At 39.9% G+C, this 25,287-nt stretch overlaps 1 protein-coding gene across 2 annotated transcripts in view; it reads left to right on the top strand.

Moving 5' to 3' along the window:
* Positions 1–25,287, top strand: part of ZMYM4 (zinc finger MYM-type containing 4) — a 196,205-nt gene that overhangs the window by 159,537 nt on the left and 11,381 nt on the right. For both annotated transcript variants that reach the window (XM_088460608.1, XM_088460607.1), the window contains exons 19-26: positions 2,900–3,015; positions 3,410–3,581; positions 8,816–8,995; positions 15,518–15,612; positions 22,790–22,961; positions 23,045–23,196; positions 23,537–23,648; positions 23,757–24,005. In XM_088460608.1, the coding sequence (XP_088316734.1) occupies positions 2,900–3,015; positions 3,410–3,581; positions 8,816–8,995; positions 15,518–15,612; positions 22,790–22,961; positions 23,045–23,196; positions 23,537–23,648; positions 23,757–24,005 (1,248 nt within the window). The remainder of the gene's footprint in view (positions 1–2,899; positions 3,016–3,409; positions 3,582–8,815; positions 8,996–15,517; positions 15,613–22,789; positions 22,962–23,044; positions 23,197–23,536; positions 23,649–23,756; positions 24,006–25,287) is intronic.

Here is a 25,287-nt window from a genome sequence, read left to right as displayed (position 1 = left end):
CCAACCCCATTAGAAAGTCTTCTGGTGTATGGCTTTCACAAGCGAGGCTGGCCAGCTAACAAACAGTGTGGCCAGATGGTTGCGTATGACAATTTCTCAAGCGTACACACAAGCTGGTCTTGTTGTTCCGAACACGGTCACACTACATTCTACTCACTCTGTGGGACCGTTGTGGGCGGTTCGTCATGGTGCCTCTGCTGTACAAATATATAAGGCAGCCACGTGGTCTTCAGTCCACACCTTTGTCAAATTTTACGCATTTGACACATTTGCCTCTCAGGATGCTTCTTTTGGGCGTAGGATTCTTCTACTGAAACCCAGGAGTGTCCCCACCCTTAAAGGGAACTGCTTTTGGACATCCCCAAGGTAATTTCTGTGGACCCTATGGACCCCAAAGAAGAAAATACAAGTTATGGTATAACATGCCTTTGGTAACTGTCTTTCTTCGAGGTCCATAGGGTTCACAGGACACCCACCCTAACGCACCTGGTGGTGTTGGGTAATCTTTTCTTTTGTATCTTCCATGATTCCCTCTTAGAGAGTTTTTGGAGTCCTCATATTTTTATATATATATATGTGTATGTATGTATGTGTGTGCATATATATATATATATATATATATATATATATATAATCCACAAGCAGGCGGCACTCCACTGAATGAAGACTCCTCACACGGATATCAGGAGTCATCATTCAGTGGAGTGTCGCCTGCTTGTGGATTGTATTTTGTACCCGTGGCTGCGGGTTACTCAGGAGGGCACCCGGAGTTTATATATCTGATTGAGGGAGTGCTTCCCAGCTTTGCATTATATATATATATATATATATATATATATATATTTATATATATATATATATATATATATATATACACACACACACACACACACACACACACACACACACACACACACAGTCAGGTGCATAAATATTGGGACATTGACAGAATTTTCATATTTTGGTCTCTATTCACCACCACAATGGCTTTGAAATGAAACAAACAAGATGTGCTTTAACTGAAGACATTCAGATTTAATTTGAGGGTAATTACATCCAAATCAGGTGAACGGTGTAGGAATTACAACGGTTTCTGTATGTGCCTCCCACTTTTTAAGGGGCCAAAAGTAATGGGACTATCAATTCAAAAGCTATTTCATGGACAGGTGTGGGCTATTCCCTCGTTATTTCATTATCAATTAAGCAGGTAAATGTCGAGTTGATTCTAGGTGTGACATTTGCATTTGGAATCATTTGCTGTCGACTCTCAATATGAGATCCAAAGAGCTGTCACTATCAGTGAAGCAAGCCATCATCAGCCTGAAAAATCAAAACAAACCCGTCAGAGAGATAGCAAAAACGTTAGGTGTGGCCAAATCAACTGTTTGGAACATTCTTAAAAAGAAAGAACGCATCGGAGAGCTCAGCAACACCAAAAGACCTGGAAGACCACGGAAAACAACTGTGGTGGATGACAGAAGAATTATTTCCCTGGTGAAGAAAAACCCCTTCACAACAGTTGGCCAAATCAAGAACACTCTCCAGGAGGTAGGTGTATATGTGTCAAAGTCAACAATCAAGAGAAGACTTCAGAAGAGTGAATATAGAGGGTTCACCACAAGATGTAAACCATTGGTGAGCCACAAAAACCGGAAGACCAGATTAGAGTTTGCCAAACAACATCTAAAAAAAGCCATTACAGTTCTGGAACAACATCCTATGGACAGATGAGACAAAGATCAACTTGTACCAGAGTGATGGGAAGAGAAGAGTATGGAGAAGGAAAGGAACTGCTCATGATACAAAACATACCACCTCCTCAGTGAAGTATGGTGGTGGTAGTGTCATGGCGTGGGCATGTATGGCTGCCAATGGAACTGGTTCCCTTGTATTTATTGATGTGACTGACAAAAGCAGCAGAATATATTCTGAAGTGTTTCGGGCAATATTATATGCTCATATTCAGTCAAATGCTTCAGAACTCATTGGAGGGTGCTTCACAGTGCAGATGGGCAATGACCCGAAGCGTACTGCAAAAGCAACCAAAGAGTTTTTTAAGGCTAAAAAGTGGAATGTTATGCAATGGCCAAGTCAATCCCCTGACCTGAATCCGATTGAGCATTCATTTCACTTGATGAAGACAAAACTGAAGGGAAAATGCCCCAAGAACAAGCAGGAACTGAAGACATTTGCAGTAGAGGCCTGGCAGAGCATCACCAGGGATGAAACCCAGCGTCTGGTGATGTCTATGCGTTCCAGACTTCAGGCTGTAATTGCCTGCAAAGGATTTGCAACAAAGTATTAAAAAGTGAAAGTTAGATTTAGGTTTGTTTAGTTTGTCCCATTATTTTTGGCCCCTTAAAAAGTGGAAGGCACATATAGAAACCGTTGTAATTCCTGCACCGTTCACCTGATTTGGATGTGATTACCCTCAAATTAAATCTGAAAGTCTGCAGTTAAAGCACATCTTGTTTGTTTAATTTCAAAGCCATTGTGGTGGTGAGTAGAGGCCAAAATATTAAAATTCTGTCAATGTCCCAATATTTATGCACCTGACTGTATGTGTGTGTGTATATGTGTGTGTGTGTGTGTGTGTGTGTATGTATATATATATATATATATATATATATATATATAATTATAAATAATGAGGAGGACCCAGTGCATCCTGGGAGCTAAAGCTTGTTAACTGGATCACTCCAACCACATTCCCCAAGGTAATGTCTGTGGACCCTATGGACCTCGAAGAAAAAGAGTTAACAAAGGTATGTTATACCATAACTCTTATTTTTGTTCAGTAGGTTTGTATTATTTGCACCTTGTTTTTACCACTCTTAACAATATTTGGTTGGAAGACGTGATGGATTTCATGATATTTTTGTTGTATATTTCCTTGCAGAGGAGGACGGAAAGCCACAGATCTTTGTGTTGCCTGTACCTGTGCCAGTCTTTATTCCTGTTCCCATGCACCTGTATACACAGTTTGCCCCTGTCCCTCTAAGCATACCACTGCCTGTGAGTTTGTTTTTTTTTTAAATGTTTTATAATAATCTAATATGTCAATTCAGTATACTCTGTAATGCTGCTTTTGGTTGAGATATTAATAGTAGTCAGGACTGCTGTAGTGAAATTCTCTCTACTATTCCATGTATAGTATAAACAGAACTTCATAAGAAAACAACTGTAACCTAGCATCTATTTCATACTAATAGCTATTGTACTACATTTTGGAACTTCTTACCGTTGGAGACCATTGTGTGAGTCTGAGGACACTCTATTTTGTTCTTTGCTTTAAGCATAAAGTATTATTTTAAAAGTGTATTTAGAACTTGGAACTGTAAATGAGACAGAACTTGCAGCAACGTCACTTGTGGGGTAGTGAGAAACTAACTCTTTCTTTTGTGTATAGGTCCCTGTCCCAATGCTGATCCCCACCACTCTTGACAATGCTGATAAGATTATAGATGCAATAGAGGACCTCAAGGAAAAAATTCCATCTGATCCCTTTGAGGCAGACATTCTTCAGATGGCTGAGATGATTGCCGAAGATGAGGAAAAGGAGAAAACTCTATCCCATGGAGGTAACCGTTATCGTCAGCTTTCTCTTCTAGACTTAAAAAGTGATCGTAGACATGCCATTCAAATGGCATACCAGTCTTTTTAGTTTTGTATGTTTTATCTACAGTAAGTCACCACTGAATATTATGGTCATTTAAATAAACAAGAACATACAGCATCATGTCTGCAAGTGGTCATGGAAATTCATGGTGTCCACCTTATAGCGTCTAAAGGTTAATTTTAAATACATAAATATATTATGCCTTGAGTTAATAATTTACGTTAAAATAAGGAAGGATAACCCTATATTGAAGTTTTAATCTGACGACTCTTGGCTCTGAATACCTCTACTACCGCAAGTAGATTTTGGTTTCTTGTGTCTTGATAAGGAGTTAGCGACTATAAGGTGTTCTTTTAAGTTTAGTCTAGGTATTAGCTTGGAATTTTGTTTTAAAAGGTATAGTGTCATTCTCTTTACTGAGTTGCACAGTACTCCTCCTTTTGCTACATGGACATCGTAAACACGTGCATCCCATCCATAGATTGGCCCAGGGTGCCAGAAATATAAGGAGTTGTTCCACCTCTTTGTCCTTTAATAGTATTTATGTATAGTATTTATAGTATTTTAGAGGTATAGAGCCTATGTTGTCTTCCCCTATGGCTTAATCCAGAAGTAGGAAATTGTTGCTGCCAATTGTTATTAATTATCCCCAACAGTTATCTCCCTGCCATTTAAGGTTGGCAGAAAAGGTAGTAAAGTATCAGTGTTCCAAATCCACTTCTGTAGCATTTTGTTCAGTCACCGAGTGCTTGTAGCTGTGGAGGACATTTGTATACTTTTCTCTTGTATATAACCAGGGATTCGTTGAGGGCTTACTTCTATTAATCCCATCATCTTTCAAGAACAGGACAAAAGTGCTTCCTACTGCAAATATTGGAAAATATCTCTCCTGTACTCCGTTAATGCATGTGTTCTGTAAAATCCGATTCCATTCCATCGAATACCAGAAATCCTGGTGGGACTTAAGTCTTTAAGAGATACACCATTTGTGAGATCTTAGATGGACCCAGGACCTTTCTCATTTCCTGCAGGAATGTATTTGATATCCAACATATAGAATATCTTATGGAGGTTGAAAACATCAAAGCAGCCGACAATGGCATGGTACATACAAGGCCAACTTAAGAAGAACTTTTAACTTCCATTCTTTTCATGTTCTACCTTCCTCAGTCTGTTCGAACTCACTGAAAGCCCTTCCTTTCTATTGCATCTCCAGGAATCCCCAAAGCAAGTCATTGCTCCAGTTCCCCAATATCTGCAGTCAGGGGATTCTAGGTCATTCTGTTTCTGATCAAGAATAATGGAGTCTTCATCTGGTTCTCCTCCTGAGAGCTCCTTATATCACAATTCCAAAAGCACTATAAGAAAAATTACAGCAATCTGTTTGTACACCTTTCCTCTATAACACATTACTCACTCTGTTGCTGTGGCAGAGTTAGCCAGCACACCTGACCTGCAGATCGTTTGGTCCATGCTGACTGATCTGGACTGTTAATACTATAAAGGCCCGTCTCTAAGGCTAGAGAGCTGGGATACATACAGTATATTGATTTGTCAAGGCTGTTAGTCTCGACACGTGTGTCTGCTTTCTATAAATATTTTCAAACTTCAAGTAATTCTTATGCTTCTTAACGAAAGTTACTTTCAGAGCCATACCATTATAATCCAGTCGAACAAACTTTACGGTTGTGGTCACCTGCACAAACCTGCCGGATGGCACCAGTTCACAGGTCAAGTTTTTGACACCGGTTTTATGTGGTGAATTCCACTGTTATCTTTTTCCAATTATTGAATTTGTTTTCCATCCAAGAAATTGTGTACTTCAAAACTATCACATCTAGATGTTTTGTTTTTTTCTGCATTGATCTGGTCTTGTGACATTCCACATGTTCTGATTTTTTTTATTTTATTTGCAATAAAAGCTGGACAAAGGAACTTCCAAACATAGCTGTTTCATCTTTATGCTGTACAAGCTTTGAGCCACTGCCTCTTGCAAGCAATTTCATGTATGGTAATTTTTTTATGCTGTCCATAGGACAGGGCCAGCACTGTAACATACTTATCTTTTCAACATGGCACCAACCCCCTGACTGGCTTTGGCTAAGCAGCTGATATCCTGTTTATTTTAGCACTATGCCAGCAGCTCTTTTTATCCAGTGTGTCCCCAGATTTAGTAAAGCATCTCTATTTGGTATGAGATTACATAGAGGTTGTGTATGGCATTTTCTACAAGCACAACAAAAAAAAAAAAAAAATTATATTTTCAAGGTGCAAATATGATGCAGCCACAACCAATTCTCAACAAATGAGCAAAATGTCCAGAAATAAAATAGGAGTCTGATCACAACCTGTTACAATTCTTATGCAACCATTGTCCAATCAAATCCACTGGTGGTACGCCTCCAGTTACAGCTGATTTTATCCACCATGCAGAAAAAAGGAAAAATACAGTGTTAAACAGTATATTGCTATATATGCAGACGTTCCCCACTGAGTTCAAGATATAGCTTAGAAAAATGTGCTTCCCATAGAGTCCAGATCCGTACATTTAGTGAAATAAGCAGTCAGAATATCAGAAAGAAGCCCATCCAAGGCATCTTTTATGATTACAGAACACTCTGGATGTATCACTCACGGTCTGTGAAATTCATCATGTAAAACAATACACACATAATAGTGCAGACAGTTCTTAAAACCATTAGTATATGCTCCACACATTGACACAAACATACACTATTTCAATAAAACGTTGGACTCTATCACCTGTCCAGTATGTCCTCGCCATCTATTTTGGCCAGGAGTCCAAAAAGACGTTGGAAACTGTTGTTTGTGAGTGAGTACCTGTTTGACCCAGAGCATGTGGAGTGCTGGGCTCTTCCTGATGCCGATTTTATGGCGTCCAAATTAAACCAGAAAGCTACCTAGTTACAGTGCGCGTGGTCCAGGGATCCTCAGGCTACAATGGGGAATAGTCTCATTACCTGTTTCCACCCATCTTCATGCTGCTGTAGGTCCCCTGTAGCATCAAACGTGAGAAGGCTCACGTTCTCCTCATAGTACAGGGCTGGCGGCAGAGGGCATGGTATGCAGATTTTCTGACTTTGTCCACCACGGTTCGACCACCAATCTACTAAGTTTAGAGCCGGTCCTGCACATGGAGTTTTCTGTAGCTGACACAGACTCTGCTTCAGGCTCAAAAGAAGAAGAAAAAGAGAAACTCTCTTGGGTGGGGCACACTGTGTCGCAAAACTATTATTAAAAATTAACTATTATTAATGAATATGTTAAAAAAAATTCAAATGAAGAGGGGCAAAAAAAAGTGTATTATAAATATTACTCAGATATGTTAAACAACAATTTCATGGTGTAAATCTCCTTGAAAATTAAAAATCAATATAAATTAAACATACATAACCTATCTAATTAACCTTATTTTTATCCAACAGTGACACTGTATGATGCTTGGAGGTAGCAACAATCTCTACATCTGATTTAGATATAGTGCGTATGACAAGTACGCTTTGGATATTGCAGTCTGTAATAAACGGCAAAGAGTAAATGGATGCCTATAAAATATAGTTATTACACACAAACTAATAAGTAATTAACCCTATTAAGAAATCTAAAGTGCTAAGTGCAAAAACATAGCAAAATTGACACTAATAAAGTGTCAGAATATAAATCGAAATAAAGATACCTACTAAATATATATAACTAGTGTGGCATCTATATGTCTTAATCACAAATCCCGCGGTATGATGCTACTGGAAAACAATAGATTCTTATAATGCATATAACGGATGCCCGAAAACTATTCTGTACTAATATAAATAATTAGCAGCAACAGATATAAAGGTTCTTGTGCAAATTCTAACACATAGTGAATATGAATAGAGTCATAAAATTAATAAATAATTGATCTAATTGAAAAAAGTTCAAAGTGCTGAGTGCCAGGAAACATAAATCATTAAGAGAAAATGACACATATATAAATGTTCACTTGTTGTAAAATCACAAATAACACTGGGTATAAATATTAAGGTCCGTGGTGTATAGAGTCCCTGTGAGCACAGAGACTCCTATGGAGACATTGCCCGATGCGCGTTTCGCCTGGAGGCTTTAGCAAGGATTTATGAAATATTAATGCAGTGATTTATTTATTTATGAACCAATGACAATCTTGTTAATGTTTCATTTTTCGCCTTGATTTACACTTGCGTTTTGTATTCGTATTAAGAAACTAACTACAAGACTTACCTTAATATTTATCCCCAGTGTTATTTCCGATTTTACAACAAGTGAGCATTTATATGTATCATTTTTTCTTAACGGGAGGAATTCAATTAAGTGCGATGTTGAATAGCGAATGAAGGGAGCTCCCGAAGCTATTCAATACACCGTGCTGTTTGGGCGGGCTAAGGATTTCTTCTCGCACCCCCCTGGGAAGGCGAAGGAGAAATCCGATCAAAGTGCCGGGCGCGCAGCTGTTTTTCTGCATAGTGCGGCGCTAACAGCCACGTGCCCGGCACTTTGGTCACAGAATACATCAAGGTCTCCGGTATCTTCCTTAAAGGGTTAGGTTTCTGCCTTGTTGACCCTGTTTTAGAAGCGTCTGGCCTTGCTTCTGGATGTTGAGGTGTTGATGGAGGGAGTGCTGCGTGTTCATGCACCATACGTTCAGTCTTTCCCGCCTTGTGACCTCAATTTGGTCTTGGAGGAGCTTCAGCTGGCTCATTTTGAGCCTCTGGACTTGGCAGAACTGCAGTGGTTTGGTGCACAATATAAAACGGTCTTTAAGAATGACAAACCCTTCAACCAAATCACCAGGTACAAACTGCAAAATTTGAAAGGTGATGTTCACGGATTCAAAAATATGGGGTTGACAATATTGGAAACCTGTTTGAATATAAAACTAAATAATATGAACAGCTAAAAATTTTAAAAACAAATAAAGCATAAAAATAAATTCTCACTTCAACTGCAACGCGTTTCCCAGAGCCATTTCAGCTTCCTGAGGCAATTGACGTGCAAGTGTGGGTTAAGTCCTTAAGTAAGCAGAGAGTACTAAAAACTTTATTGGATAATAGTAGACATGATTGAAGATACTGAGAGCAAAGATAAGTTGTAAAAGTGACTATATCGAAATTTACTGTCTTATACATTACATTTACATATGCTATCATTTGTATACATCAGATCAGGGCAGCACGTACAGTGGAGACTTGGAATCTGAAGCTGTGTCTACACCACATAGTTGGGAGGAGGAATTAAACCACTACACCTTGAGGTCCAACAACCTGCAAGAGCCAGACACAGAGCTCCGGCAGCTCTCCAGAGTGGGAATCGAGCAGGATCTGGAACTGGACTTCCCAACAGGTTTGTCAGTTGTAGATAATCTTTTAGTAGCTTTACTTGGATAAACAATAAAAACATATGACAGCCGTTTTAAATTAGCCGGCAAAACGTTGTCGATTTTTGGCTGCATGTTTTGGCTTACTACCATAGTTGTATTTTAGCTTTCACCACTATGGGACGAGAGCATAAACAAAGTGAGAACTTCCTCTAATAATAACATGCATACAGTAGTATTAGTGGAACCTCACTAATGCAATCTACCTCCTGGTATACAAATGGGTACCCAAAATATAAACGGTCTACAACTAACTAAACAGACAAGAGTGGGCCATTGCAATGTTTTTCTGTATGAACAAACTTGAAAATCTACAGGGAAGTGACAAATTCCAAAGGCAATTATCTTTGCACATGCTTTATGTGCACATTGACTGACTGGTTTCTTTTAACCAGATGTGATTAGGAATAGAGTGAGTAAGTGCCTAGGGAGCTTATGTCATTTTAGGTTTGTGTATTTATTTCCTCAAAGTAATTCATTCATGGCTTTTTTTTTTTATGTTTTGTTCTATGTAAAGCTGCATTCACAAAGGTAGAAGGGAGTCTATATGAACTTCGAAATATACAGGTGTACAGCACATTTTATTTTGCACATATGCACATTTGTTCACCTCTTTTTGCAAATACTCCATTGTACCTTTGTGGTTCCAACTGCAAATGCACTGGTCAACAAAATACAAAAATTATGCTTCGACGTTTACTACCTGCAAGTAAAGGAACATGTTTAGTACATATCACTGATACATTTGAATTGTTTTATGATATTGCACTGTGAAAGAGCAGACAGCAACCAGCTTTGGTTAGAGCTTTTGCCTCATCACAGCAGGGGCTTTATTGATGCCTCAGTACCTCACTGCTTCTTCACTACAGTGTCCATCTGTGCTTTAGGCAAGGGATGTGCTAGAAATAGTACAGATGCTGGAATCCCATGGCTGGGTTGACAATTACCGGTAAGTCAAAACCGACTCCTATACATATGGTTTTCCTGAGGATTCTGTTAATCATCTGGCTACAGCAGGTGTTTCTGCTGCAGGACAAGATTCTTTTGTTAAAGTGTTTTGCAAAGTCATTTCTGACTCTCTGAAATCTGTTCATTTGTACGAGAGCTCTGGGGAAGATGGACTTTACCTTTTTGAGGCGGTCAACAATTTTTAGCTCGTACTTAACCTGAAACAAGTCTCCCTGTCACCATTGCAGCCAGGCCATCTTTTTGCGTTTTGAGCATTTTGCCCTCTTGTTTAGTGATTAAGATTACAGAACCTCTGTTGAGAGCAGCCCTATGGGATTTGGGGCTGGTGATAATGTGCTCCAGTCATTGGAGTGTTCATTGTTCATGCTCGCTTTCAGTGTCGTTGGAGTCCTGACTTCAGACCACTGTCCTGGAGCTAAGAGTTGTACGCTATACTGATATTTATGCAGTTGGGGGGTGATTTTATCACAGTACATGCATCTAGGTCGCACGGAGCATGTGTCCTGATGCCTCTGCAGTATAGTTCACAGAGAGGATTTAAACGCAGTGACAATTAATGTCCGTTTGTGGGTGGTATCAGTGGGGCGGTTAAAAAAATGCGAGTGTACAAGTCGAATCCAGCGACTCTCGTCTTTGTATGCAGGTTCACTGTGCCGACATCTTATTTCCGTCGGCCATTATAAGTAGCCATATAGCTACTCTGAAGGCCGATGATCGTCTGATCAGCCACCAGTGCTGTCTTTGTACGCTTCTGCTGCAACTTTTTGCGCAGACGCTTGGAATTGCAAAGCCGCCAGTGGGCATCTCAATACATATCCTGGTGGCTGAGACATTTGCATAGTAACTATAAAAATATCTGCGTAAAAATTTGCAGTTGTGACGGGAATAGCGTACAACTCTGAATCAGGCCCTAAATGCGGTATTCTAAACCTTAGTAAGTGGACACCACCTCTTGTGCAGAAAGGCAGTAAAAATCCATAGAAGCCAATGTCCTAAAAGCTTGTCTGGTAAAGTGATTCAAACTATGCTGAAGGTTATGAAACTGGTTTCAGCCCGATATTACCATAACGTATGGAAGACTGACATCTTTTCATGTGAGAGGCAGTGTTTTCTTCATGCTTTAGGTTATGTAGGCTGCTATGGTTCTTTAAAGAGGGTCTGCAATATTCAGGTTTCTTTAGTTTTTCTTTCAGAGAAAACTGGCCCTGCCAGATGTTTTTACAAAGCATACGGCCCCATTTTGCATCTTATGTCTCTGTAAGAAATTAATCTTGTGCTGAGTGCCTTGAATAGTATCCCCTATTTGAGTCATTATCAATAATAGTCTTGATTAGTCAGAAATAGCCCAGGCCCAGGTAAATAGTGGCATTACATCTATGGACTGGAGCCAGCCGCGAGCTGTGATTGGCTCGCGGAACGGCAGCCAATCAGGAGCAGCAACTCCTGATCAGCCAATCTGGAACGGCCGCTCCTGATTGGCTGCCGTTCCGCGAGCCAATCAGCTGTGATTGGCTCACGGCCGGCTCCATAGTTCAAATGCTACAGCGCCGCTGATACTCGTGGCCGGCTCCAGTGACCGTCCATAGTTGAATGCCACAGCGATTATGCTCTTTCGTTCTCTCTGCCTGCCGCCTGGTGCACTCCTTGCAGCTGCCAGCTTGGCCCCCTCTCTCTCAGGACAAAAGAATGAAGAAAGCAGGTATGCTGACCCTACCCTGTGTCCTCTCCTTTCTGGTCCAGCTAGTCTTTCCTGCACACCCCCCCCCCCCCCCCCAGTTCAGCCTGCCTTCCCCTGCCCCTCCCTCAGTCCAGTCAGCCTGCCTTCCCTGCCCCCCCCCAGTCTAGCCAGCCTGCCTTGACCCTCCCCCAGTCCAGCTAGTCCTACCTGTGCCCCCTCCTAGCATAGCCACACTGTGTTACCTGCCCCAGTCCAGCCAGTCTTACCTGCACCCCTCCATGTCCAGGCAGCCTTCCTGTCTTCTCTGCCCCTCCCCTACTGTCCTTTGCCCCCCTAGTCCAACCAGCCTTCCCTGCCCTTTGCCACCCCAGTCCACCCTTCACAGCCCAGTATCCCCCTTGTCCAGTCTTCCCTGCCCCCTCCACCATGTGTAGCTTTCCCTGGTTTACCCAGCATTTGAGACAACACCCCTGATATAGCTCCACCCACATTATCCACAGCTCCGCTCAACTCTGACCTATACCCAGGGCGGGCTGCCTGTTTTGTTAGTACCTGACCCCAGAATTTCTGATGGCAGCCCTGGCCGGGATGCCGACACCCATAAGGCAAAAAGTAAGTCTGACCCTTACCCCTAACCCTCCCTCCCCGGTGCATAACCCTAACCTCCCCCCTAGTGCCTAAACCTAACCTCTCCCTCCTCGCACCCTAAACCTAAATCCCAGTGCCTAAATGTAGACTGTCATTAATGACACTCTACGTACTTAAGTCAATCGAAGGGGCAGAAATGTGGTACTTGTCTGTGGACCTGGTAGTGCAAATGCATAACACTGTCCACTACCCTGTGGCGTTTCTCAACACCCTCCTAGCCTCCCAGCCTACAAGCTTCTCCTCAAAGTGGGGGTTCCAGTGATGTTGCTGCAGTACCTCAACCCGTCCAAACTCTGCAATGGCACCAGGCTGCAAGTAAAGTGTTCACCGGCTGTGCTCGGTGGGAGTGGGTGTTCATACCATCAGAGTACCCCTTTCAGTACAAGAGGCTGCAGTTTCCCCTCAGGGTTTGCTTTACAATGACCATCAACAAGTTCCAGAGGCAGTCGCAGAAGGCACATTGATTGACTAGATCCAGGAATGATTCTCGCATGGGCAATTCTATGCGGCCTGCTTCAGCCTGGTGATCCTAGCACTTGAGGAGAGAACCACCAATGTGGTTTACAAAGAAATCCTTTAAGTAGAACAAAAAAAGGTTTACATACATATTATAACCCACCTTCAATTCATTTATATTAAAAAAAAAAAAAAAAAATAAGTTTTAAAAAATTGGATACTACCACACTCTTTTACCCCAGAGGCATAAAATTAACTAAGCATATAAGTTAAGTTAAAATGGGATGAAGGAAATTGAAATAGTAAATATCTAACGTATACCCGGGCACATCAGCTAGCGTTTAATAAAATTAAAATGTAATATCCAAAAAATGTTTAAATCGCACAACAGATTTAATTCTGTTTTATTTTGCATGCTCCTCAGCAACTGAGCCTCTCCTCTGTCCTCCTTCACCTATCTCCTTCCCAAAGCTCTCAGTTAAATATGCACAAACAAGATTTAGAAGAGTTAATAAGGTCAAACTCGCTCGACTTTTATCTTCCATTACATACAGTGGTTTCTGTCAGAAAATGCTCGTTTTCAGCTTGTGCAAACATGGTGGAAGATACGGGAGATGAACATTTGTAGCTTCCTAGTCACAGCCTTTTACATATGGTGACTTACTATGCAAACTCAATGAAAACTCGCAGCGATCCTAGGTGAATACAATCTCGCATCCAAATAAGTTTTTACCTCCTACTCTTGATTTTAATCAGCCACTAAAACAGGTCTGAGACATATGTACCTGCAGAGACCAAACACCGGTTTAACAAACCCTTCACATTTCCTATCTGAGCTGTCCTTTAAGAATGCCACATTTAGAATAGTAATGTTGCTGGACATATCCTCTAAAAAAGGGATCGGTGAAATTAAACTTGCTGTCTGATTTCTGCCAGGCCTGTCGCCAAAATTCCATCAATTGAGGAATAGACGTAAAGTAAAGAATGACTGTTTATTGCTTTTTAGTAAAGAAACATACTGAAAACAGGGTCTAACAAGCTTCTAAGTTTGGCTCCTCAGCGCCCCGTCTACTGGGGTGTCATCTTTCTAACCTGTGAGTTCGGCATAATCATAGTCCCTACTGAGTCCCTTGGTAAGTGGAGCTGAGCAGATCCTTGATGCTCACATGATCTGGCAGATGACAGAACTCAAGGCTGATAGAATAAATTTAATCAGGGAGGCTCCTGGACCACTGTGTGTCTAGTCCTGCTGAGTAAAGGATCCTGGAGAATGAGGGCCACTGCTGGAGTACCCAAGGGCTGTTTCCCACACCTGATCTTAATGGCATTCCAATAGTCCAGGTTTTAAAGATCTTCATGCTTAAGCACAAATGGTTAAATCAAAATGACTGAGGTACTAATTGTCACCTGTGTTCAAGTATGGCTATCCTTAAAAACCTGGACTAATAGGGTGCCTTGAGGACAGAGTTTGGGAAACCAATTTTGCAAATACTGCCTATGGGGATGGGAACAAGGAATCTGTTAACTTCCCAAGGATACATAGACTGTCCTTTTATCAGTTCATCGACCGAAAGCGCCAGCTCTGCCATTACTGATGCATCCCCTCAGACATGCAGGCTTTGGTTCTCTGGACATCCATGTTCTATTTGGTTTGGCTTTTGAAGTACATAATGATTTTCCCCCAGAAATCTGGATCTGGTAACAGAATTGGACACTCTAAAAGCAATTGGTAGACAAGCCTATACAGATATGGATGCATGTATTCTCCCTGCAGAGTTGAGGATGGCTGCCTGAATGACCAGCTTTTCCTACCAAAACATGCCATACAAGAGGTGCAAAGAAATTACCTTCCTCAAGGGCCAGATCAGATATGGCATTGTTCTCACAACGGAGATCCAGTAGACTGGTAGGGGGGTGCCTCTCACACATGTCAGAAGAGACTGGTACTGGGGGAACAATGGCGCCCAATGCTTGGCCGAGGGTACCTCTGGCCAAGGCACGGTGCCTTGCAAGCTCCATGTCACAAAAAACACTGTGTGGGGGTATTGGGTAAGAGCTGATTAGCACTCCTTCCCTCCCCCCTACAGCAAACTTCCCATTGAGAATACTGTTGGGAGAAAGAACAACTAGATTATAAGAACTTACATAGCTGATCTTGCAGCTTGAAGAAATTATGTCCTCTCAGGGGTGGCTGGCAAACTTAAACTTGAGGGGCAAGAACACATCACTGGCTCATGAGCCGTGGTCAAGGCAGTTTAGGGCATTCCACCCTACCTAATCTGCCTTGATGCCCACTCCATGGGCACTAAAATTAAAATAGATCCTGTTAGTGAAGGGGAGGAGACCACTGCTAACTAGTTTTGCATAGAGTGCCAACTCCAGCCGAAGTACTCTGCACCCCAAGGCTAGTAGTGTTACCCATTTAGGCTAATGAGAAAAAAAATTACTTTTGTGTCTAGCCTGCGTTAACTAAGGAACTCCCTAATCCTTCAAACGTTTGCCATTAGAAAGTGCAGCCTTTTGTGCCCCTTGCCATTGCCATCTTGATGTGCAAAAAAAAAACTATCGTAATCAGAAAAATAAATATCAAATTTTTTGCACTTTCAGAAATTACTTCCAAGGGCCAATCAATTCTCTATTTTTAAATAATGTCCTGCTGGCAAGGGCTGTTTGTTTTCCCAACTGTTCTAATATGTACAGTAACTGTTTGAAACCTGTTATTTATCTCCAATTACAGAATCTTTTGACCCGCTGAATAAAGGTTCCAGTCTTTTTGCCCGATCACGAGGCAGGCGAAAACATAGAGATGGCTTCCCCCAGCCAAAAAGACGGGTGAGTGGAAACCTTAAGAACTCTCTGTGCCTGTAGTTAATTGATTCTAAATAGAAGGGTGTTTGGGCAGTGCTGCATTGTGAGTTTTCCACTTCTGAACAGTGAGATGTTTAACATCACTTCCAGTGTTGGGAGGAGTGATCCCTTAATGTGACACAGCTGTGCCCTAGTTTCTCACAAGCTGCACATCTAGAATATGCCTGCACAACTAGGACTCCATCATTAGGAAAGCAGGTATTTGTGCATTTCTTTTTTTTCCTACATTTTTCTCTTTTTGTTTCCACTTCTTGGGAAAATGTAATAGAAAGTGCCACACTTTGTATTTAAAATAAATATATATAGATATAATGAAGACTTCTGCAAAAAGGCTTGTAAATAATGTATATTGTTTTTGTTCTAAATAGCGATTGTTTCAGAGCTTGAAAGCCCTCTAATCAAGCTTCTGTGTGTCTTTGAATGTATATATGTGTATGTGTGTATATATATATATATATATATGTGTGTGTGTATGTATGTATATATATATATATATATATATATATATGTGTGTGTGTGTGTGTTTTTAATGTGTGTGTATATATATATATATATATATATATATATATATATGTGTATATATATATATATATATATATGTATGTATATATATATATATATATGTGTGTGTGTGTATATAAATAAAATATAGAGCAGTGGCACTAATATAAATAATCAGAATAGCAAACACTTTAACCAAAAAAAAAAAGTCTATTTTATAATTAGAATAACATAAGCACGAAAAACAAAAAACAGTCTCCTAACTAGAGGTAACTTACTCTAGGACACAGGTTTTCAAACTCTGCCCTCAGGACCCCAAACAGTGCATGTTTTCCAGGTCTTCTCACAGAATCACAAGTATTTGTGCACTTCGGATTTTTGTTTTGTTTCACAAATTATTCTCATAAATATATAAAAAATAGAGACAAATATAGTCTCCTGTTTTATATATGTATTTTTCTACTATTTTGCATATTAATGGGTTCAGTGCTTTTGCATAGGTCTATGGGCATTCAAGTTATTACAGAAAAGCATTTGTAGATGTCCAATTTAATAATCATTCTGTATGCTTGATGTTAAATCCATGTGCTTCATGTAATTCTCTGCACTGTACCACCTTTATTGTTCTGTATGATTAGTTACAATTATACAATATACTTTTCCTGGAATAGACCGGCCTCCCAAATTCACACATTACCACAGTAAGGTTGGTAGTCCTGGTGATGACACATTCGCTGTAATTGGCATTATCGTGTCCCCATCCAACAGCATTGTGGGTCACCTTCATGATCTTCTAGTTGCTAGTCTAAAAATATAAGACTCAACTTTACATAGATTACGAGCATGCTCACTAATATGCTCAAGCGCTACATTTTGGTTGCATCTACCAACCAACTTGTTCCCAGCTGCCAAATAACCTAAATTTACAAGTGTTGAAACCCACCAGTCATATCAACAGCTAGCAATGTCTTGCTTTGATATTTTATAACTGCATGACAGGTATACATTCAGTCAATTTCGGTTTAGTTGCTGCAGTTTGCTTAATTAGTGCATCCTTATAAGTAGAGCATATGACCGCACCTTGCTTGTTTCCAGGGTGAGTAATGTAAATAAGCTTGTGATGCATGGAAGACATGGGCATTTATGGTACTGAGGTTTTAGTCTGCTAAATATTATAATAGACTTGTATACATTTTAAGATTGATATTGAAAATTTATTTTTTTTTCTTTGAATCATCCTAGTAATATTTTTTTTTTTTTTATTTTAAACCGAAACAAGGAAATCATTGACATATACATTGTATACACGTAAAGAAAAGAATATACATCACTGTTTAGATTTTTTCCATTAATCTTCATCTCAGTATTACATGCTGTCACAAATTAATTCTTGTGAATTTTCTCTTTTTCTTTTTTTACTAAACGTTTAGAAATATTTTATCAATCATTCTATCATATATACAACATACATTTGTATTTAAGTAATTCTCAATAGAAAATATGAAAACACATAACATAGTAAATCTCTGTCTGGCGTCCGCCCATTGATCACGTCCACACTCTCTATTTGAGTGCACAATCTACCTTAACTGCAGTTAAATTAATGATTCTCCTATCAATAGCTGTGACTCATACCATTGTGTTTTTTGCATACAGTTATAAATTTGCATTGTGTTTGACAAGGTGGGCATATAACTCTCCCAAGTTTCAAAAAAAAGAAGAGGCCTTCCTTTCTCTATTAAACATGGTCTCCACCCAATCCATTCTGAAAATAAATCGCAGTTTTTCTTTACACAATGTGAAGGTTATGGGAGTGGAGTGGATCCATTCCTGTAAGATAGCAATAAGTGCTGCAGCTAAAAAAAAACTATCAACAGTAGTTCTGCTGCCTTGGGTAAGTCTCTGCCCCCTTGGGAAAATACCCAGTACCGCCCATTCTGGTGTGAAGGGTACGTAGTTTACTAAGTGTCGTTCAGCGTCTTGTTTGACTTTTCTGCAAAAGCCCTGGACTACTGGACATTGCCATATGCAATGATATAAGTACACCTCTATTGTATCACATCTAGGACATGTATGAGTGTCTGACAGACCCATTCTGTATCTACTATGGGGAGACAGATAGGTTCTATGGTAAATGTTTAAAAATAACTCATTGTATGTACTAGCACTCAGCCGTGCACGCGATCTTGATAGCCCTCGCACCAGGTCTTTCATTGTGAGGGTTGGGAATTGAGTCAACCATTGTTGCACACCTTGGCTAACCAATGTATGATCCAATTCTTCGCCAAGAAATTTGTAATATATGGATATGGCCTTCTTGTTGGGATTCTGTCTACCTATTAATCTGTCTAATGGATTATTTCAATCAGAAGGTGAGAATACCTGCATTATTGATGTGATATAATGTTTTGCCTGGAAATATGCCAGGGAATATGCCCTTAAAGTCCCAAATTTTTCCGTTGCCTCTAGGAACGTCAGGGGTCTTTTCTCATTAAATTTCAACAAATTACCTATATTATGCATCCCTGCGGCCCTCCATATTGTAAAGGGATATGTTGCCTTTCCTTCTTGAAAATCCAAATTACGCAGTAATGGGAGATGTATTGATTTGTATGCATTGAGTTGTTGTTTGTGACGTAATATATGCCACAAACGTCTAGTTGTCATGAGCAGAGGATTATCTTGGATTTCTATTGGTACTTCTTGATCATGTATGTGTAAAAAATATTTTAAATCCATAGTGGGAAGGAATTGTGACTCTATTGATGTATTAGCGTAAACCTCCCTATCATGCAGCCAATCTATCAATATCCTCAACAGTGATGAGTGATTGTAATCAAGAATATTTGGGAAGTTTATTCCTCCGTTTGCCTTAGGTTGACATAACTTCCTTAAACTTATCCGGGCCCTACTATTCTGCCATATAAAAGACCTAATTAGTTTATTAATAAGTTGAATGTCTTTTGATGTGAGTAAAATAGGTAGTGCCTGTAGCACATATAGAAGGCGAGGGAATGTCATCATTTTTATTAAAGTCGCTCTCCCCAAGTATGAGAGTGTTAAGTGTTGCCAACTCCAAAGCTCTTCTGTAATATTTCGAATAGTATGAAATTTTTTTCATATAAAAGAGTGGGATTTTTTGGTATTTGAATACCTAGATAATCCAAATGTGAAGAGGCCCAGGAAAATGAAAATGAGGAACCCTACGACGGGATGCGTAGGGTAGGATGTAATATCACAGTGGATTTGTTTTCATTCATTTTAAGCCCCGAAATATCACCAAACTGTTCGATCTTGTGTATAATGTTCGTCAAGGTAAATTGGAGATCAGTAATGTATAACAGAATATCATCTGCGTAAACTGTGAGTTTGATATTACGTGTGCCTATCTTAATCCCACGAAATTCTGGCCACTGCTGAAGGATACGGAGAAGAGGGTCTATTGCAAGATTGAATAGTAGGGGTGAAAGTGGGCAGCCTTGACGCGTACCTTGACCCAGTTTTCTCGGTGGACCACATATTCCATTTATTAGCAATGAGGTAGTGGGTGAATTATACAAAAACCGGATCAGTCTGATAAAATCAGGGGTAAATTGTCTTCGAGAAAAAATTTCAAATAAGTGTGGCCAAAGGACCGTATTGAACGCATTATGAGTGTTAAGGCTGAGAAGCATGTTTTGAACGTTAGGTAGTTTGCTAGATGCAATAATAGCGGCTAAAGCAGCACGAATACCCTTCACTGAATGTCTGCCGGATACGAATCCTAGTTGATGTTCGGTTAGCAGTGACGGTAAAATATTTTGTAAACGTGTGGCCATTATTTTTGTTAGGATTTTTAAATCTACATTCAACAAAGAGATGGGATGGTATGAACCTAATAAAAGAGGATATTTCTCTGGTTTGGGTAAAATAATGGTATGTGAGTTATTAAAGAACGGAAGAGAAGGGTAATTACGGTGGATATGTCTGTAGAGATCCAATAATAATGGGGAGACATCTTCCTGGAGAATTTTATAATATTCCCCGGAGTATCAATCCGGTCAGTAGCTTTTTTTGCTAGCAATACTTTTATAGTATCTCTGAGCTCTTGTTCAGTAATATCGGCGTCCAAAGCCTCTCTTTGATCATGTTGAAGCACAGGAAGGCGTGCCTCATCTAACAACAATTTTTGCTGTTCAGTATCAATGGTTTGCGAGGAGTAAAGGGTGGAATAGTATTCATTAAATAATGAAAGGATATTCTGTGAATCAGTGACAAGGGATTTAGTTGTGGGGTTAAGAATTGCTTTGATGTGATTTCTAGGTTTTCTTGATTTAGCCATATTAGCTAGAAAACGGACTGCTTTATTCCCCCACCTATAATATTTGTGTTTAGAGATCTCTATGTTCTGTTTAGCCTGGATGAGGAGAAAATCTTCCAGAAATTGTCTGGCTTGTTTTATATTGGCTTAATTTATCTGGAGAGGGGTCTATGGTGTATTCATTAAATGCTTGATGCATTGTTGTGGTCAGGGAGTGTCTATTCGCTGACATGTCTCTTTTACGTTTGGCCATATAGCTAATGATATGTCCTCATAATACAACTTTTGATGTCTCCCACATCAGGCTAGGATTGTCCCAGTGCTCAATGTTGTCATCTACAAAATTAGACCACTTTGACTTTAAATATACTTTAAATTCCTCTGATGAAGTCATATTTACTGCAAAACTCCAAATATTATCTCGATATATATCACAGGGAAAGGTTAGATTTATTGATATTAAGGCGTGGTCTGAAATTACTATATTGTCCAGATTTGCTTTTTCTAGTCTAGCCATCAAAACGTCCGACAGGAGGATATAATCAATTCGAAACAAGGAGCCATGTGCTGCTGATAAATGAGTATATGAATGATCTGTAGGGTTTAGCAGCCGCCAAGGATCTATCAAATTTAGTGTATTTAGTAGAGATGGGAGTATTTTCCATATAGCTGTATCTTGTCTAGGGGGTGGGAGGGCCTTGTCCATCCATGTGTGGGTCCAGTATTATGTTATAGTCTCCACCCAGAATCAATGGATAGTTATCTCTTTGTTGTAATAATTTGGTTAAGTGGTTAAAAAAAGATTGGGAGCCTGAGTTTGGTGCATATATATTTACCAAAGTAAACTTAGAGTGTCTAATTTCAATGTCTAATATTATAAACCTCCCTTGTTTATCTATAATTTGATTCAAGATATTATATGGTAAATGATATTTGAACAAAATTGCGACACCTCTGGATTTATTATGGTGACAGGCCGTTATACATGTGCCTATCCACGGAGCTCGGAGGACAGCCTCATCCCCAACTGCCAATGTGTTTCCTGTACAAATATTATGTCGGGATGTTGTTTTTTAAGGTGTGTTATGACCCTCTTACGTTTTATTGGTGAATTTAATCCCCCCAACGTTCCACGAGACAAGTTTTAATCCCACTGGGCTACGGGTTGGCATCTCATCTGTTCGAGATCTAGTGTTTGCATTTCCAGTCGACATTTACATTATGGAGTATTTTAGTTTCCTAAGACATAACTGCCATGTGGGGGAGGTCCAGTATTACTTTGGTGCGTGTAGGCCTCTGAGCAATCACCAGACGGATCTCAACATATAAAACATGACATATTTCACATAGCATTGATAGAATCCGAATACAACAAAACCACATATGACTTCCTGCTTCACTTTCCTCCACTTTTCATTTTTCCAACCAACAAAAAAAAGACAGGTGCAGCCTGGAATTGACTGCACATATCCAGACTATCCACCAAACCAACAGCAACATAGAATTTAATTTCACCCTAAAAGGGTAGGGGTATCTGATCTTATAAACCGATGTATAACCCTTCACAATATTAATTTTTCTTAACACATCCCAAAGAGAATTAAATAATAAAGGAAAAAAAACACACTCAAACTATAATATCTTAACCGAGATATTTGACTATATTTATCATTAATCCTAGTAATATTTCATTGTGAAACCCCTAAATCCCTCTTTTAATGTAGATTTCTGTTTGAGCCTGAGGGAGGCTTGAACAAAAATCCATTGTAAGTACCCTTATCGCGGTTGCCGCAAACGCGTTAACCCATAGCTCCAGGTACTTATCCTGGAAACTAAGTGTTAATGCGCGTTAGCCGCAACTTTACAGTGCAAGGAAAAGGGGTTGTAATTGAATAGCCTTGGGAGTAAAAGCTTGAGGCTGCCACCCATTTCCTCATGTGGTAAAGTACCGCGGCTAATTGATCTGGCCCATAGTTGAAAAAGTACTGAGTCTTGAGGAAGAAGGTTTCTGCTGTGGAAGCAGGCTTCATGTCTGTTACAGGGTACAGATGGGACACTTCTGTCCATATTAAATGGCTAATACCAGAGAATAGTAAACCTAGAATCTTCAAATATAATTCCAAACCTCTCCAGTTGTATCACATCTTATATTTACGAATGTTACAGAAATCCTTTTTTATATTTTCTGTTTCTTTAAGCAGCAGTTTTAAATTTGAGAGAAAGCAATATTGCATGCTATATGTATATACAGAAATATACACTGAAGGCAAGTCATGTGAACCCAAATATGGGACCTACAGTTCCAGCAATTTAATAGCCTTTTGTTTTACTTTGTTATAGGGCCGCAAAAAGTCAGTAGTTGCTGTGGAACCGCGGAACCTTATGCAAGGATCATACCCTGGTTGTTCTGCTTTGGGCTCCACATTAAAATATATGTATGGGGTCAATGCTTGGAAAAACTGGGTACGGTGGAAAAACTCGCAAGAGGAGCCGGAAGACATTAAGTTTGGAGGTAAATTATAGGTGTCTGTCGGTCAGAAATCATGAACCTTATTCTGTACCTCTCTTCTGACTCACTGCCTTACTCTTTCATAGTACGACCTGTAAAGTTGAAAGAAGATATTCTGTCATGCACTTTCGCAGAACTGAGCTATGGTCTGTGTCAGTTTATACATGAGGTGCGTCGGCCAAATGGAGAGAAATACAATGCAGACAGCATCCTGTACCTGTGCCTTGGAGTTCAACAGGTAACTAATTCATTAATTGCCTGCAGTGTTCAACATTCGTATGTTTGCGTATAGAGATTTTCATGTGTGTTTGTGGAAAGTGAGGAACAACCTGTAACTTGTTTAAGAGTCAGTTGTTTTGCACAGTTATCGAATGTGATATCAATATTTTATTACCCAGGAGATCCCTCTAATTAATTTTATTTCTAACAAAGTTAACAAGGCACAAACCCCGGAAATGTGCATTTGTTTAAATAATATATGGAGCACATTGTCACTTGGTTTTACATAAGTACATGCTGTCACAGCATTTTAGCTTCTTTGCCCTCTTTTTCATACATTTTGTCTATTTCTTTTCCAGTATCTGTTTGAGAATGGAAGAATAGATAACATTTTTACAGAACCCTACTCCAGATTTATGGTGGAACTTACAAAGCTACTGAAAAACTGGCACCCACCCGTGTTACCCAATGGTAAATCCATAGATAAGTAACCATACATGAGCTACTGTGGCAATATACTTATAGCCATAATCTGCATTACGGAGCTATTTTAGCTGCCTTATAAATCTCTGTTTTTAGGTTTCATGTTCTCGAGGATTGAAGAGGAACATCTGTGGGAGTGTAAGCAGCTTGGTGCCTACTCCCCCATAATCCTTCTCAACACCCTGCTCTTCTTCACAACCAAATACTTCCAGTTAAAGACTGTGACGGAGCACCAGCAACTTTCCTTTGCCTATGTCATGAGACGCACAAAGACTATGAAATACAACACCAAGACCACCTACCTGCGTTTCATGCCTCCTTACCAGAAGCCAGAGCTAGAGCAGGGTGTGTATTATTACTTTATACAGTAGTTTGTAGAGATTCAGAATCTGGATGTGTCTTAAGAGGTGTATGTTATATGGACAGTATCAGGGTGGTACTGTATGTGCCAATTTTCTCTTCCAGCGTTTATCACTTTTTTCAAAACTACATCTGTATTCTGTTCATATTTGTTCACAGCAGCAAGTTTGTACGTTATCTTTGTCCATTCTGTCCGTAAATATGCTGGTGTGCAGTCCGTTAATATTGTGGCTCGCACAAACAATCCACTTTGGTTCAGTAATGGTGGGTACACACTACATGATATGCTTCCTGAGCGATATCGTGTAGTGTTGTCCCCGGCAGGCTGTGCTCAATATCGTTCATGACATTGAGCACAGCCGCTGAACGATATCATTAAAGATATCGTTCAGCGCTGGGCTCTCTCCCCCATTCCCTGACATGCTGCAACCTGACGAGATCGTCAGGTTGGCCTGCATGTCAGCCCGATGAACGATAATGACGAACGACCCGCGGGAACGCGCGTCGTCGTTATCGTTCATCTTTTTGGGGTTAAAAATGGACGATAAAGTGGACGACTGAACGATATCGTTATCGTTCAGTCGTCCACTTTATCGCCCAGTGTGTACGCACCTTAAGTTGTATCAATTTTTATATTACTTTGAGAGCCTTCCACAGCAGACAAATACTAAGGTGGAGATTTTTCAAACCTCTAAAGGGTACAATTGGAGGTATTGCTCTTTGTTAAAACTCCCCTTAAGAATAAAAACTTGCACACAAAACTGTTGTCAGGCAGTTGTAGCATTTCCTTTTAATGCTACAATTGATATCTTTGGATGCAAAGGATAGACTGGTACCTAGTCCATTGGAGCCAAACTTGACTTGTTTAGTACGGTGGTATTTTATGAATTACCTTCTGAAACCATTTGAGAGAGTGGTCAGGTAGTATTATGGGCATAAAATCACTGTTATATGGATTGAAAGGAGAGTTATAGGGTCGCTAACACCTGCTTTATCACACGTGCTTTGTTAATCTGCATATGTTAGTCATCAGATGCTTTTTACCATTATAAGCACAGAGCTGAGTGTTGTACGCTAATATGCTATGAAGGCAGTCTGCAGTGATCTTAGAGCCTGTCAGCACTAGTGTGACAGGAACTCCCCATTTATACTGCTTGTTATGTACAGGCAAATGAGGCATCTTAATGTTACATGGATGTAGAATATGTCACCAAAGACAAGTCTAGCAGGGGTATTCAATATGGGTGCGATAACATCGTTTTTGCTT

Source organism: Taudactylus pleione, unplaced genomic scaffold (genome assembly GCF_031769625.1).
Source record: "Taudactylus pleione unplaced genomic scaffold, aTauple2 ptg000007l, whole genome shotgun sequence".
NCBI classification, from domain to species: domain Eukaryota; kingdom Metazoa; phylum Chordata; class Amphibia; order Anura; family Myobatrachidae; genus Taudactylus; species Taudactylus pleione.
Note: the sequence above shows the minus strand (reverse complement) of the source record. Positions and strands in the feature narration are given on the sequence as shown.